Consider the following 14,841-nt stretch of genomic DNA (forward strand, 5'->3'; position numbering starts at 1 on the left):
CTCAAATACTTTTAAGCAAAGCTTTCTGCGACATAGCAAATAGCCTATTGATGGTGATAGACTAGGCTTTTTATAGTTTGTCAATGTAGTGTCCGTGTCCAGGGGAACCTTAACGCGTTTTCTTCCCTACTGCTGCTGATATAGCCCTATCTTTTTTCTTTTCTTTTGTTTTCTTTTTTCCAGAAATAAATATGTAAACAAAATCAAACAAAATTATTGAAATGGCAGAATGAACACATTTAAAGTCTATTATTTATTTATGTATTTTCAGTTGTTTATAAACCTTCCTAACATTTTTTACTTTTTTTATCGTGTTTCCATTGCACACATATATTTATTACTATTTCTTTCCTTAATTTATCTTCCAGTCCAGTTTTATTATTATTATTATTATTAATAATAATAATAATAATTAATAATTAATAATTAATAATTAATAATAATTACTACTACTACAACTACTTATAAATAATACGTTTAGTAGTTCGGCCAATAAAAACCATTTAGCAATCTTTTTTTTTTTAATGCTTTATTAATTCGATCCCACAAGAACATGAGGTATTACATATTCACATAATCAAATTAACATTGGCTGCCATTGAGCAATAAAATCGCTCATGCCCGGTTTGGTCAACCTGCGTTGTCTCACACCACCGAGGGAAAAACCATTGACAGTATTTCGGTATTTCGGGAAAGTATTTTCGAGTCGAATACATGTATACTGTGCACAACTTCATTTGCAAGCGAGCGGAATAAACATTTAAAAAATGAATATCATTGCGCAAGATCCTGAGCTAAAAAGCAGTCTTAAAAGATGTTTCCGCTTTCGTTATTAAGAGACATATCCACCCCTGTATAGCCAGATGGTTTAGTCCAAATCTATAACAGGAAGAGTCGGTGTTTACCGTTTTCGAACAGGAAGTTGTGCGTCGGCAATAATCGACGCAGTCTGTCAAATAGACTGATTTGTTGTAGAAAAAAAATGAATTCAAAGTGTTTGTCTGCGGCTCAAAGACTTGGTCGAAGTTAACGGAAAGCAAACGCTGAGTTGTTTTTTTTTTGTTGTTGTTGCTATAATGGTGTTTGCTGGAAAGGAAAAGTGGTTTTATTAGGCAATTCGCTTCCTGCGAGGTGACACCGCCATACAGGTATCCTGCTCGCTGTACATCTGTCCTGTATAAGGAATAGATTGGCACAAAAAATAAAAATTTCTCCCGAATACTGAGTAAAAACAAGCGAAGCAAATCAGTCTAATGTATGACGATGAGAGCTTGTCCAGTGTGATTCTGGAAGTGTTGATAGAGTATAAACAGTATATACAGCTCTGTCGAGAATCCCTAAAATGACACGTTGATTAGAAAACTTGCATGTGATTGCAACCATATGCCAATCATTAACGGTGACATCTTAGTCTGAATTTTATTTTCTAATTGTACTTGAAAGCCAGGTTAGAGCGTCAAATTAAAATTGTAACATTCAGCTGCTTTTTGACAATTTGCATGTTGCTTATCGTTGCATGTCAATGAATACTCAAGTTACCCAGTTTCAGAAGTGAAAGATTATTGCATTGTCTTGATTGTTATTGTCTGTCATCAGAATACATAACGAAGATATTCAAGATGTGGGTGTTTTTTGTAGTATAGACAGATACTCATGTTTTTCACTGACAGTGTGATAGGCAGACCATACCACCTCAGTGTAAGGATGGGTGCTGAGAGCAGTGCCCTGCCAAGCTATGTGCTGGAAGAGCCTTTGCTGACACTGCCATCTGGTCTTACCATATACTCTGCCCTCCTTCGGGATGGCAAGCCTGCCTCCGTCTTTGTGCACAAGCGGGACAGTGAAGATAAAGTCAATAAAGCTGCCAAGGTAAAAGTAAACAGTTGATATGTAACCACGCCAATGACATACATTGCCTGTTAAAGGTTTGGAAACACCTGCTCATAATTCTCTATACCTGTATATAATAGTAAAGTCACTTAATACAAATTATATATAAAACCCACTCTTAAATCTCCAAATCTCTCAGTTCGTTGTCATTAATTTACCTGATTCCTTTACAGCATCTGAAGACATTAAGGCACCCATGTCTTCTTCGGTTCCTGTCATGCTCAGTGCAGGATGGAGGTATACATTTAGTGACAGAACCAATTCAACCATTAAAACGGCTGCTAGATGATCTTAGTCCAGAGGAGATCTGTGCAGGCCTCTATGACCTGCTGCAAGCACTCGTCTTTCTACATGATAGGGTAAGACACAATTAATTACTGTTTTAAATATTTTGAATAATATTTAGACACTTCAACTAAATCATTTCTCTTCCTCTTGTCACTTAGGGCAAATCAAGTCACAACAATGTGTGCATATCCTCAGTGTTTGTTAGTGAAGATGGCCACTGGAAACTTGGAGGGATGGAAACTGTCTGCAAGTTTTCAGAGGCAACACCAGAGGTGACATGCGTAAATTCTTAAAGACCCGGTATACTTCAAACGAAGTTCATTTTCGTTCTTCGTTTGGGGGAAAAAAAGAAGTTTGAAAAGGCTTAGCGATGGTATACTGTTTCCAAACATTCCAACACCTACTGCTGCTTCCGACACAAAAGAATAATGTTAAGCAGCAGTTCAGAGTCAAGTATCATGTTTGCAATGTAAAAGAACCATAATCAGTCCTTTACGGGAAGTGTGAATGTCTCATAGTCTGTACAATTTTAGCGTGATGTGGAAAAAAAGAAATATTGAAAAATAACTGAATTTGACTGAAATAATCAGTCTGTTATTTTATTTTATTAGTGTTTATTATATTAAACTGGATAAACTGTTTACTTACACCTTTTTATATATCATGTGGTGTCATGATTTACTTTTGATAAAAACAGAGGTTTATTATGGTATGTTCGTTTGGCATTTCATTTATTTTATATCCTTTAAATTCACTTGTTGAAAGAACAACAACAACAGCAGCAGCAGCAGTATGGTCTAACATTTATTTGAAACGCATGTATTTGGTACCTTATATCTTTACTCTTTCCTTTCATTCTTTTCAAGGCTTTGTAAAACTTGTCACCGATGTTTCTCTGCATCGCTTTTTGCATAACTCTGAGTCGTCTACACCAAGCTTCGTTGCTAACTCTTTCTAGAAACTAATTCTTTCTCCGAATTAAAAAAAAAATCTCTGCGAGCGATCTTACAGATGTGGATATATTTGTGCCAGCTCAGATATTCGACACTCCAGTGTATTCATGTTGCTAGTGACTAGGGGATGTTGTTCTCTCTTGCCTGACCTCCGTTGAATGAGAAACAAACTGGGAAAAAAACAAAAAACAAAATCACACTTCAAAGAAGGTGTAGTTTCAGAACACACCCACTGATTCCGTAACCGCCACAGACCAATAGAAGCTCAAAGGTGTAAAAGGGAGCCGAAACGAATTCCCTCAGAAAGTTCGCTTTGGTCAGCTGTTTGGAACTTCGTTATGGCCTGATTTTGTTCAAAATGACGTCATATCAGTTCTTTCTTTGATTTCGTTTGAAGTATATCGCGGCCTTAAGTGTTGATTTATGCCTTTATACATACTTTAAAGTGAATGCATAACTATACATTTTTTTTTACCCTCTGGGACTCAATTTCTCTTTTGTTTCAAAAGATGAAGTGAAATTACATTTTTAATGGCATGGTTTGGTTATTTGGTTAAATACCTTTAATAACAATTATATACAAAATGAAGTACTGTAACTCTATTTATGTGTGACTTCCTCTCCAGTTTCTCAGAAGTGTCCAGAATGTAAGGGAAAATGGTGCCATTCCTCCAGAGGAGAAGGTAGGGACCATATTTGTATTATTTATTTTTTTAAAGAAATAAAAACGTTGACTCGGCAAGGATGCATTGACGGTAAAGACATTTAAAGATTTACAATGTTACAAAGATTTCTATTTCAAATAAATGCTAATCTTTTAAACATTCCATTTATCAGAGTCATGAGAAAACAAAGTACAACAAAGCAGCATAACCATTTTATAATAACATTGATAAGAAGAAGAAATGTTACTTATGTACCAAAACAACATATTAGAATGAAAATTCAACTTTGCCATTGTACAAACAAATAACAGTTTAAAATAGAAAACAGGTGTGTAAATATAATAAATACATGTAATAATATTTCACAATATTACTGTTTTTACTGCTTTTTTATTTAGATTAATGCAGCCTTGGTGAACATTATAAAAACTTCCCTACCCCAAACCTTAATTTAATGATAGTGTGTGTGTGTGTGTGTGTGTGTATATATATATATATATATATAATCATATTCAGTTTTGTTCCCAGAATTTACAAGGCCTGGGACAAAATTAAACGTTGACCGCAGTCCTGATCATTATGTCTCAGCAATATAATAATGTTATTTTTTTTACTTTTAGCTTGAGGGATTCAAAACTCTTCCCGACAAGCATGCCCACTCCCGAGACGCTTTTTCATTCGGGGTGATGGTGGAGGCCCTTCTTCCACTTCTGACGGGACATGGTTAGTAACACTCTTAATTCAACAGACACATGTAAAGCAGGCTGAGTGTGTCTAGGACTCATCCTGTTGTGGGAGTTGCTAAGCCCTTACTGCATAGACATTGTGACATAATTGTTAATGGACTGACAACTGCGTGCAAAACTTTTTTACATGTCGGGTACAAGTTTTCCATTCAAGGCAGGTTATGATGTCTTCAAAGAACAAAATGATTCACATGAGCACTGTAATGATGATGCAGCCTTTTGGCTTTTATGTTGTTGTTTTTTTTGGAACAGGGCTTCACTAAAAACATATGCGCTGTTGTTTGTGTGCTATCTATTTTTTTTTCTTTTAGTCTCACTCACTAAATTGTGGTATGTTTTTCCATTCCCTGTTTCTTCCACGCATTTATTTATTTTTCCATGTCCGCTCCCCATCTTTGTAAACCCTGTGTGCTCCTCCACCCAAACTTTCTGTCTCAGTCTCAGATGATTTATTGGAGAGTCTAAAGAACATGCTGCAGGCCAGCCTCTTGACCCCTGACCCCATGTCTCGCCCATCTCTCAGCTGTATGCTGACTCACAAGCTCTTCAGGTTCGCCTTCAAAATAGTTTTTGGATCAATAGTCGTCTTGTGAAATCAATTTCACTTCTATTGAAGTAAGATAATTCAATCATTTAAATACCTAATCTTTGCAATATTTAATTCTTATAGAAATGACTTCTTAGAAATCATGAATTTTCTAAAGAGCTTGACCCTGAAAAATGAAGAGGAGAAGAATGAATTCTTCAAGTAAGTTTCCCTTTCAAATGCATGATTTTATTACTCTAGAAGGGTGACGTGCTTGAATAACTAGTGTTTCTGTAGGTTTCTCTTGGATCAAGTTCAGAATCTCCCAGAGGAGTTAATTGCTACACGTCTGGCTCCTAAATTGCTAAATTCTTTGGTGTTTGCTGAGCCCATGGCTGTCAAAAGCTTCCTTCCTCACCTCTTACGGCCTAAGCAAGGTAGAACTAGTCAGTAAAACTTTGGTAGATGCTTTGTGTACGCTTGTTTATTAGCACTGGTCTCAGTTATGATGTTGACTGACTGTTTTCTGATGTCCAGACTCGAGTGTGAGCACTGGTGAGGAGTGTCTTCTATCTTTGTCTTTGTATCGGAGATACGTGGTTCCTCAGCTTCTTAAGCTCTATAAGGTGAATGAGGAACATGTCAGGATCGTGCTTCTCTCCCACATTCATATCTATGCTGAGTTCCTTCCCCATGAAGAACTGAAAAATCACATTCTTCCTCAGGTACTGTGACCGTGTTTGTGTTTGTTTCAACAGCTTAGTGATACTGAACTCTCTCGAGTAAAGTGAGGATGTTTTCAAGTTGATACTGGGATTGTGTCAGTTATTTCCCGCACTTTTATCTTGCAGGTTTTGCGGGGAATGAGAGATACAAATGACTCACTCGTCGCTATGACACTACAGAGTTTGGCTGTGCTTGTTCCGTTACTGGGAGCCCAAGTTGTTGTTGGTGGGGAGAGAACCAAAGTCTTTAAACGGACTACGCCAAACTTCACCAAGTCCACAGAGGTCACCCCAGAGAGTAAGACACTTGTCTGTCTGTTAATGCACTTTCGTGAGAGGGAGTTTGCTAATTCTTTGCGTATTTAAATATGTTAATGACCATAATAAGTTAGCTTGATTGACTTTCACTAATTAAAATAAAGAATAATTTCTATTTCTTAAAAAGAATGTATGTTTTGAGGCCACTGGAGGACACTGCTGCATCATTTTATATACAGTTGTGACCCTGGAGCACAAAATCAGACATACTGTAAGGGACACTTTTTTGAAATTGAGATTTATATATCATATGGAAGCTGAATAATTAAGCTTTCCATTGATGTATGGTTTGTTAGGACAATATTTGGTAGAGATGCAACTATTTGAAAATCTGAAATCTGAGGGTGCAAAAAAATGAAAATGAGAAAATCACCTTTAAATTTGTCCAAATGAAGTTCTTAGCAATGCGTATTACTAACCAAGAATTAAGTTTTGATATCTTTACCTTGGAAATGTACAAAATAACTTAATGGAACATGATATTTCCTTAAAATCCTAATGATTATTGGCATAAAAGAAAATCGATCATTGCTACAAAATATACCCATGCTACTTATGACTGGTTTTGTGCTCCAGGGTTACAATTGATATATATATATTGGTTTTCTATTAGTGCATTTAGTTACTCTTTTAGGGAAAGAAAGTAAATCTGTACTAATATATAATATTCTAATCACACTGACTACAAACAAATTGAACTCAATAGTTATTTGTCTACTAATCCTCTACTAATATGAAGACATGTATTAACACATCGATTACTGTTTAAAATAATTGCAGTTATTTTGAACGACATTTCTATTTATCAAAAAAAGAAAAAAAGAAGATCCAGGAGGATAATAGACCAGAGTTTTCACAAAAATATTGAGCAGCAGAATTGATTTCAGCATTCGATAACGATTCAAATTATTCTCGATCATCAAATCAGCATATTAGAATGATTTCTGAAGGATCATGTGTCTGGATCACTGAAGACTGGAGTAATGGCTGCTGAATATTCAGCTTTGCCATCACAGGAATAAATTGCATTTTAAAATACATTAAAATAGAAAGAGGTTATATCAAATTGTTATAATATTTCGCAATATTACTTCCATTTTTTCAAATAACCATTAAAACCCACCATTAAAAACCCTTACTGATCCCAAACCTCTTTTCCTCTGCAGCATCACCTGTGCATATTGTTGGGCCAATCCATCCCCGTGTCTCACAACCACCAAAGGTCCTTAATCTATTCCCTAAGGGCTCAGAGGACAAAGAAAACATGTACTCCTTCCAAGCAACTGAAAAGACCGGCGCCCAGCACACCATAGCAGAGAGAGCAGGTATGCCACAACTGATTTTTAAAGCCACTCTTAACAGTAACATTTCTGAACTGCTTATTGTGAAGCAATAATTTGAAAAGTTATTTTGAACTGAATTTGCTTGTCCCTATTTGGTGTTGGGATGTACAACCCTTCTGAATCAAGTGATCTCTCTAGTATTTAGCAGTGAGATGTCGTTCCCGTTGAATGGGTACAGAATGGGCACACATGCTGCAGACAACATGAAAACTAACGGAGCGGTGAGATCCGACGAAGACTGGCCTAACTGGAGTGACACAGAAGAAGCAGAGAAGGACAAGACCCAGTCAGTTCAGATTAGCATTCGGTCAGCAGATGTCCCAGGTCAGAGCAACTCCGCTGACAATAAGGATGAAAACGAAGAACCCTGGGATGATTTTGAAGACTCAGAAGTGACCTCAGACCACTCTCCCTCAACTCCTTTACCAGTATCTGTACCAAAGAGATCAACAAAAAGCACGGTGTTATCTCCATCTGAATCTAGCGCCGGATCTCAAAGGTACTCAAAAGCACTCAAACTGAACTCTAGTGTCAAAAGTGTTCCAGATCATAAGCATACCTCATCATGGGACACCGGTTGGAACCAGGCAAGTGACGCCCTCGAACCCAGCGAAACAAGTTTAGCATTAGAGTCCAAGCCGAAAAGCACAATCAAAAGCTCTGAAGCAGGATGTCTCGGGAAGGAGTTCACAATTGCAGTGAAAAAGAAGCCACAGCCAGATCCAGAACTAGACTTCTTTGCAGACATGGTCCCAGATATAAAGCTGTCATCCTCATCTCTTCTGCCCCCCATGGAGAGCTCGGTCAGAGAACCCATCACGGGACACACCACTTCAGACCCATCAATAGATACACTGAGCCTCACTACAAAGTTTGCTGCTGATTTGACTGAGGTAAGTTTACCTATGCGGCCAATCCATTTCATGGCTTTATAATTGTATGATGAACTGAATGTACTTTTGTTTGGCCTCAATAGACGGAGGCAGAAGGATGGGGCGATGACCTAAACTGGGAAGATGAGAACGCCTGGTGATCAGTGTGGTCCTCTACAGAAAGCCATATGATAGAGATTCCTATACAAGAACACTGTTACATATGCCATCATGATATTATCACTAAAGACCAACAGAAAAATGAAGTAACTACGATTTAAGAGAGTAGTGTGTATTTTAAGATTCATCCACCCAGTCCAATGAGATAATCAGTCTACTGTCGCAATAGATATTGATCGGCTACAGAAAAAGGTTTGGTCTTGTTTCGCTTTTTCAAGATGGCATGATGGACCTAAACATGCCAGATCCTATAAGGAGTCCTTCAGTCATGTTGCACCTACATAACCTGGAAATACATCCAACTTCTAATGTCAGTTTTTATTTGTGCCATAAAGAGTTATTTTTTGTGGGGTGGGTGGGGGCATAGAGGACAGCCTCAACTTGAGAAAAAATCTATAGACTCTAATTTGTTCATTAGATTGGGTGAGAGCTCAACATAATTTATTTGTATTATCAGCTGCTGACTAAATAAAATGGTTTTACGGTATTTGACCTGCTTTGATTTGTTTTGGGTGAAATTTTGATTTAATATGAAATTTGGTAAAAAAAATAAATAAAAAAAAAATTCTCCCATTGACTTAAGGCTAGGTCACACGGCATCAACAGACGCTAACTGAGGCCAGCAGACACGTTAGATGGATTTCAGAACTGTGTGTTAGGTCTGTTGGTCTGTTGCCATTGGTCTGTGTTTGTCAGGTCAGGAATGTCTGGACAGTATGGTATGAATTTTTAACAAACTCTGATGTAATCTGATAATTGCTGGTGTCTATTGGTGAAGTGTGAATTAGCTTTGAATTAGCATGCTCACAATTCAAAATCTAATGGAGACATGAAGCCATTGTAATATTTAAAGGATTAACTGCAGTTAGTCTTTTTATTGCATTTATTTGCGTATCAAATAAAAATTGGGCCTTATTATTACATCTATTAAGTTGGCATGAGATAAGAATTCATCCAATCTTTTTTGTAAATGCAATTTATACATCTTGTGAACAATTCATGTTTAAGTATGTTGTTGTTTTTTGACACCATTATTTTTCATCAAAACACCATACTTTTCTAATTTCCATGCATGACCCCACAAAAATGTAATGCTACTTCTTTATTGGCATAAATATAATGTGTTCCAGCCATGATAGAATTGCCACAATTGCGAGATTAAGTTAGAGGTCCAGAAAAACCAGGGCTGTAATTATTGAATATACCGTAATCTTAAAATTACAGCAATTCAGTCACCGTGTGCTTAAGACTTCAGTAATCAGTGTCAATCAATCTCAATCAAGTCACCAATTACAATAAATCCACAAAACTTTTTAATGAAGTTTAATAAATAAATTAATAATGTTTTTTTTTATTGACTCTTTTCCATATAAAAAAAATAAAAATTAAAAAATTAAACTTTTGTACAAATATCTTGGGTGATTCCCTTCAAAAACAATTCACTGCATCTTCAGCATAAAATACAAACATTCAAAGTCAATTTTGCATCTGATGTCCCCTGTACTGACTGCAAAATTTTGAACAGTTAGGTGTATGTGAAATCTGATCATCTACTCAAGCAGCTCCACAACTGAGAGATGACATTATCAGAGGATATCACACACCCAGCCTGCAGGTTGCTTTCTCACATCAACATCAGCACATACAGCCTAGTATCCGGTTCTGAATCACAAGGAGAAACAAAGTTAAAACCAAGCCTGGGCAAGATATTTATCTCAAGGCCTATCTGGTTTTTAAAGGCAGGATGTCAGATAGAGTTTACACACTGCTGATGCATCAATCTGCAACACAATACAATCTTATGTGTTTAAATAACAATAATAATAAAAAAAAGTTTCCCATGGTCAAACTGTTTAAGTGCATGGATTTGTTTTGTGTCCATAATCGAAACTTTAATCTAAAACAGTCCTCATCAGAATTTGAGTCATAAAACACATTTATAGTCTAGGAACTTAATTGTGGATCGAAGTCTGTCTGTTTCCTCTTCATTAACCAATTGTGGCATGGGTAATAAACTGTTAGTGCTGAAGTTGTTTGTATAATATGTCAGTATTTTTGATGTTTTTAAAAAATCAAGGGCTTGTGTAATTCAAAAAGATGGCAAACATCCAGTTAAGAATCAAGTTTATGATTTCAGTGGCACCAATGTTATTTTATTCTCTCACAAGTCTCTGGGTCACTGCATCTCCCATTCTGTAGCTGTTATTCTGAAAATATGGAAAGCACCATTTTCTCCACTTGCATTTGTGCCTCTGCACACAGACACGTCAGCAGAGTGTGGCGCCACACACACAAGATCTCCTCCTGAGTAGAAGGGTAGCACCACACAAACTCCACCTGTTACAAGAAACACTCCATCACATTTCTAAAATGCACCATTTTGCTACTTACAAAACCAAAACAACTGTGGGAACAGAAATAAACTATATTACAAACTCTTCAATGTTCTGAGGAATTGTTTTCTGCAGAGTTGTGTTCATTTTCTTTATCTGGACTAGAGAAAAAGAAACTAACCTGGTGTTTTGGCGTCATTATAGCAGACGTCTAAGCAGCAGGGCCAAGTGAAACAACTGATAACCCTCACCAGGACATGACCTTGTCTAGACAGTACAACAACAATACAGGTCATGGAAGCAATTAGTGGATTACTAAAAACCTGAGATTTCCTTGCATTTAGTTCAGACATATAACCAAGATAACAAAGAAATTCTAAACACTCTCCAAAAAAATAAAAATAAAAATGAATTACAATGAGTCAAAAGTCATCTTTAAAATAGAAAAAGTTAATTTTAAGAAAACAAAATAGAACAAATACAGTCTTGAAGCAAAACAGCTGTATGGTTTAAATGAAGACAAAGGTTTTTGGACTTTCTCTAATTGTCAAATGTAAAGATAACACAAAAATATATAGACTTATTTTTTTATTTTTTAAAGAAATGAATACTTTTTCTAACTGTAAAAAAGATTTATATTTTAAATAAATGCTGTTCTTTTGAACTGTCTATTCATAAAAGAATACTGGAATTTCTGGAAATTATACTTTGCAATTTATTTTTTTTAAAAGTCCTTCTATAAATATTACATTACTGTTGCACTGGATGTTTGATTAAATAAATGCAGCCTTGGCAAACACAAGAATTTCCAAAACTCTTAAAATGTCTTTAAAAAAAAAAAAAAAACAACTAATTTTAAGTGAACATAATTTTTTTGAGTGTAATTTTAATCAAATAAATGCAGACCTGGTAAGCATATAATGACTTTGTGTTTTTGTGTGTGTTTATCAATGCACATACTGTATAGAAACTATAGAATAAGCTGTTCATTAACACTTTTCATAATTAACAACATAACATTTACAAGAATAACAAGCACTAGAAAAATAGCACAAAAGTGTTGTGAGGTGTGTTCTTCCCCATGCTCATTCTGACACCAATTGTCAGCTCAGTCAGGGTGTAAGAGAGAAAAAGGGTCCCCTGTGGTCCCTCATTCCAGACAAGTTTCCCAAATACCACAAGCATACAAAAAGGACACAATCCCAGCACATTCCACTCACCAGGTGAGCAATAAGGAGAACATGATGAAAACACAACTCGGCTGTGCCATACCTGAAGAGAGACAGAACACAACTCTGATTGTATGTATGCATGTTTTTCTTATATTTTCCTACATTTTTCTTAAATTTTTTCCATTTTGTATAGACATATCTAAGCAGAGCATGGTTATAAATATTATTTAGGGGGTTTTAGAAAGTATTGAATGACTCCTAAACCCCAATGACAAAACTTTGGAAATGCATACTTAAAAATATAAAAAAACAGGAATGTCCCAATTGTTAATGTTTGGCGTCTGTGTGACAGCTCTGGAAAGTAGTAGTCATAGATGTCCGCTGGTCTACACTCATGGGTGTGTATCTACACTTACCATGCCAGGAAGTACCAGACATTTGTGGCCAAGACAGCCGTCTTTCTGCCTGCAATACGGCGGCTAATAGTGACCATTCCTGAAAGAAGGAAACAGAGAGGACAATATGCTGGTGCAGACTGACTCTACCCAGAGCTTGCCCTCACAGCATTACCCCCAGCAACCACACTGGCACGGCACGCTCCAACATACACTGCCGAAATCTCTGCACCACTGCCTCAAACACAGACCATCTGCTTGCATTATTTACTTGAGCCAAAAATGCTGCACCTAGAGAAAACTAAATCTCAATTTAAGTAGGCACCATTTTTTAAATGAAAAATAATAAATTCTTGCCAACCCCAAAAGTTTTACCAGTACTGTACAATCAAGGCCGCTGCTGGGCAAATGGCTGCTCTAAGCAGGATTGTATTGATGTGCCCCACTTCCTCAAATTTCATTTAAAAAAACCTGCTATATGGGTAAAAATAGAACTTTAATTAAATAAAAATGTAAATATTTTTTATTGATATATTTATTGTAATGTTGTACATTTATTGTTTACAAATTACAGTTGTAGCTCTCGACAGTTACCTATATGGATATGACTTTATTAATTACTATTAAATACTATTATAACTTTGTTTTCGTTAAAATGGATAAACAAAAGTTTTTTCTTTTGACCTCTGTATTAGGCCTACAGTAAATGGTCCTTGAGAAGCCCTTTGATTTCACAGCTGTAAGTTGTTGTTTGAAAAGATCATTGGGACTTAATTCATTTGATGATATATTAATATTAGCTTTTTCTTATTTGTCAGTTTGATTTTCGTCTAATACTGAAATGATGGTGCCCCATTCTCTTTTTCTCGCTTACGTTTTTCTCAGTCCAGACTACAAATAACCATTTTTTTTTTTCCACAGGAAACATGTCCTCACTGTAAGTGCCAGAAGAGCAGGAGACTGAAATCTGCAACGGGGTATGTTTTTTATATCTGAAATAGGGGCACTTGAGAAAAGAAAATCTCATCAAGTTGGTGTTTTTACGCATTTTTACATTTATTCCAAAATAATAACAAAATGCAGTAACAGTACAAACCAAATATTTTATTTGTCAACTGATGTTCAGCTGCTCTTTTTAACTTTACCAGCGGGTGTCGCTGTTGGACAGTTACTTTATAAAAACAAGTGACTTTTACACTTTTCACATTTTGTAATATCGATAACTTTCTCATTAAGGTTTTTTTTTCTCTCTCTCTCTCTCTCTCTCTCTCTCTCTAAAGAGAATCTGCCTTGAGTGATGCCATGCAACCACTGATGGCAGAAGCCATACAAAAACACACCTCAAAAATGTATTAATCTTAAATTATGATCCTTGCGGCTTTGAGGTTATGTAAATTGTTGCAGGTTATTTTACATTCATTTAATGCTTATAAATTAATAAAGTAATGAATGGAAATGGGGCAGTTCACTGATGTATATAATTTAAATTTAAAAAAGATATATATATTTTTTAATTACAATTAGTATTATAACGGTTTTACTACAGATAGCATGCTTAAACTATGGTGAGTGTAGGAAAATGTATTGTGTAATAACTTAACTTTATAAAATAACTCTTATTTGATGCAAAATCATGTGTAATTTTCTTAATTTTCTTTGCAAACAATTATTACTGTTATTTTATAACGAAAAACTGTAGTAATATATTTATATTATTTATAGAAAGCATTCAATGTTAGAAAAGATGATGTATTTAGTTTACTGTAAATGGTCTACAAGTTTAAGGCATTAATTGTAACATTATATATATATATATGGGTATATATATATATATATATATATATATATATATATATATATATATATATATATATACATATATATATAATATTTATATAAAATTGACGATTCATACCAACAAGCAGATGAGAACCATATTAAATCTCTACACAAAGCTGCGTGGGCAGAAAGTTCTCCAGCAGAACTGTTCACTTTTGTATTTGAAAAAAAAAAGGTTTTTGAATTGTTCTGCACAGAATGATTGATAAAGCAAAGTACAAAATCTTCACCAGATTTGAGGAAGAATGAGTTTTTAAATAAAAAAAATCATTCAATGATAAATATATGAAATACATTAAAAAATCAATAAAAATGTAAGTGTCTCAATTAAAAATGATCTTATGTTTATAATATATGTTATAATGTGTGTATATATATATATATATATATAGAAATTGAATGCTTTCTATATTTATATACTGTATATATATATATATATATATATATATATATATATATATATATATACACACACACACACACACACACACACACACACAAGAGCCTATAAAAATTATTCATACCCCTTAATTTTTTTCACATTTTATGCTGCAGCCTTATGATAAAAAATGCTCTGAGTTTCTGTTTTTCCCACA

General features: G+C 35.1%; 1 protein-coding gene and 1 long non-coding RNA gene across 2 annotated transcripts; one reads left to right on the plus strand and one right to left on the minus strand.

The window, feature by feature from the left end:
- The first annotated feature begins 899 nt into the window (after window positions 1–899).
- Window positions 900–8,993, plus strand: LOC113120754 (protein-associating with the carboxyl-terminal domain of ezrin-like). Its single transcript, XM_026290776.1, has 14 exons — window positions 900–1,148; window positions 1,671–1,869; window positions 2,064–2,249; window positions 2,337–2,450; window positions 3,758–3,814; window positions 4,417–4,519; window positions 4,981–5,092; window positions 5,213–5,290; window positions 5,366–5,505; window positions 5,606–5,793; window positions 5,920–6,091; window positions 7,278–7,436; window positions 7,593–8,347; window positions 8,431–8,993. The coding sequence occupies exons 2-14, from the start codon at window positions 1,705–1,707 to the stop codon at window positions 8,485–8,487; spliced, it is 2,286 nt and encodes a 761-aa protein (XP_026146561.1). The 5' UTR covers window positions 900–1,148; window positions 1,671–1,704; the 3' UTR covers window positions 8,488–8,993.
- Window positions 8,994–9,788: 795 nt separating this feature from the next.
- Window positions 9,789–13,019, minus strand: LOC113120755 (uncharacterized). Its single transcript, XR_003294653.1, has 4 exons — window positions 12,428–13,019; window positions 12,060–12,111; window positions 11,021–11,106; window positions 9,789–10,843 (listed from the first exon to the last, which is right to left on the minus strand). It is a non-coding gene; the product is annotated as an uncharacterized LOC113120755 (long non-coding RNA).
- Between the last annotated feature and the right edge of the window lie 1,822 nt (window positions 13,020–14,841).

This window comes from Carassius auratus, chromosome 20 (assembly GCF_003368295.1).
Source record: "Carassius auratus strain Wakin chromosome 20, ASM336829v1, whole genome shotgun sequence".
NCBI classification, from domain to species: Eukaryota; Metazoa; Chordata; class Actinopteri; order Cypriniformes; family Cyprinidae; genus Carassius; species Carassius auratus.

Bases quoted from the DNA above. Each gene is read 5' to 3' on its own strand.
- LOC113120754 (XM_026290776.1), top strand. From the start codon at position 1,705: ATGGGTGCTGAGAGCAGTGCCCTGCCAAGCTATGTGCTGGAAGAGCCT. The intron at 5,291-5,365 runs GTAAGTTTCCCT...GTGTTTCTGTAG, and splicing joins GAGAAGAATGAATTCTTCAA to GTTTCTCTTGGATCAAGTTC. The intron at 7,437-7,592 runs GTATGCCACAAC...TGATCTCTCTAG, and splicing joins CACCATAGCAGAGAGAGCAG to TATTTAGCAGTGAGATGTCG.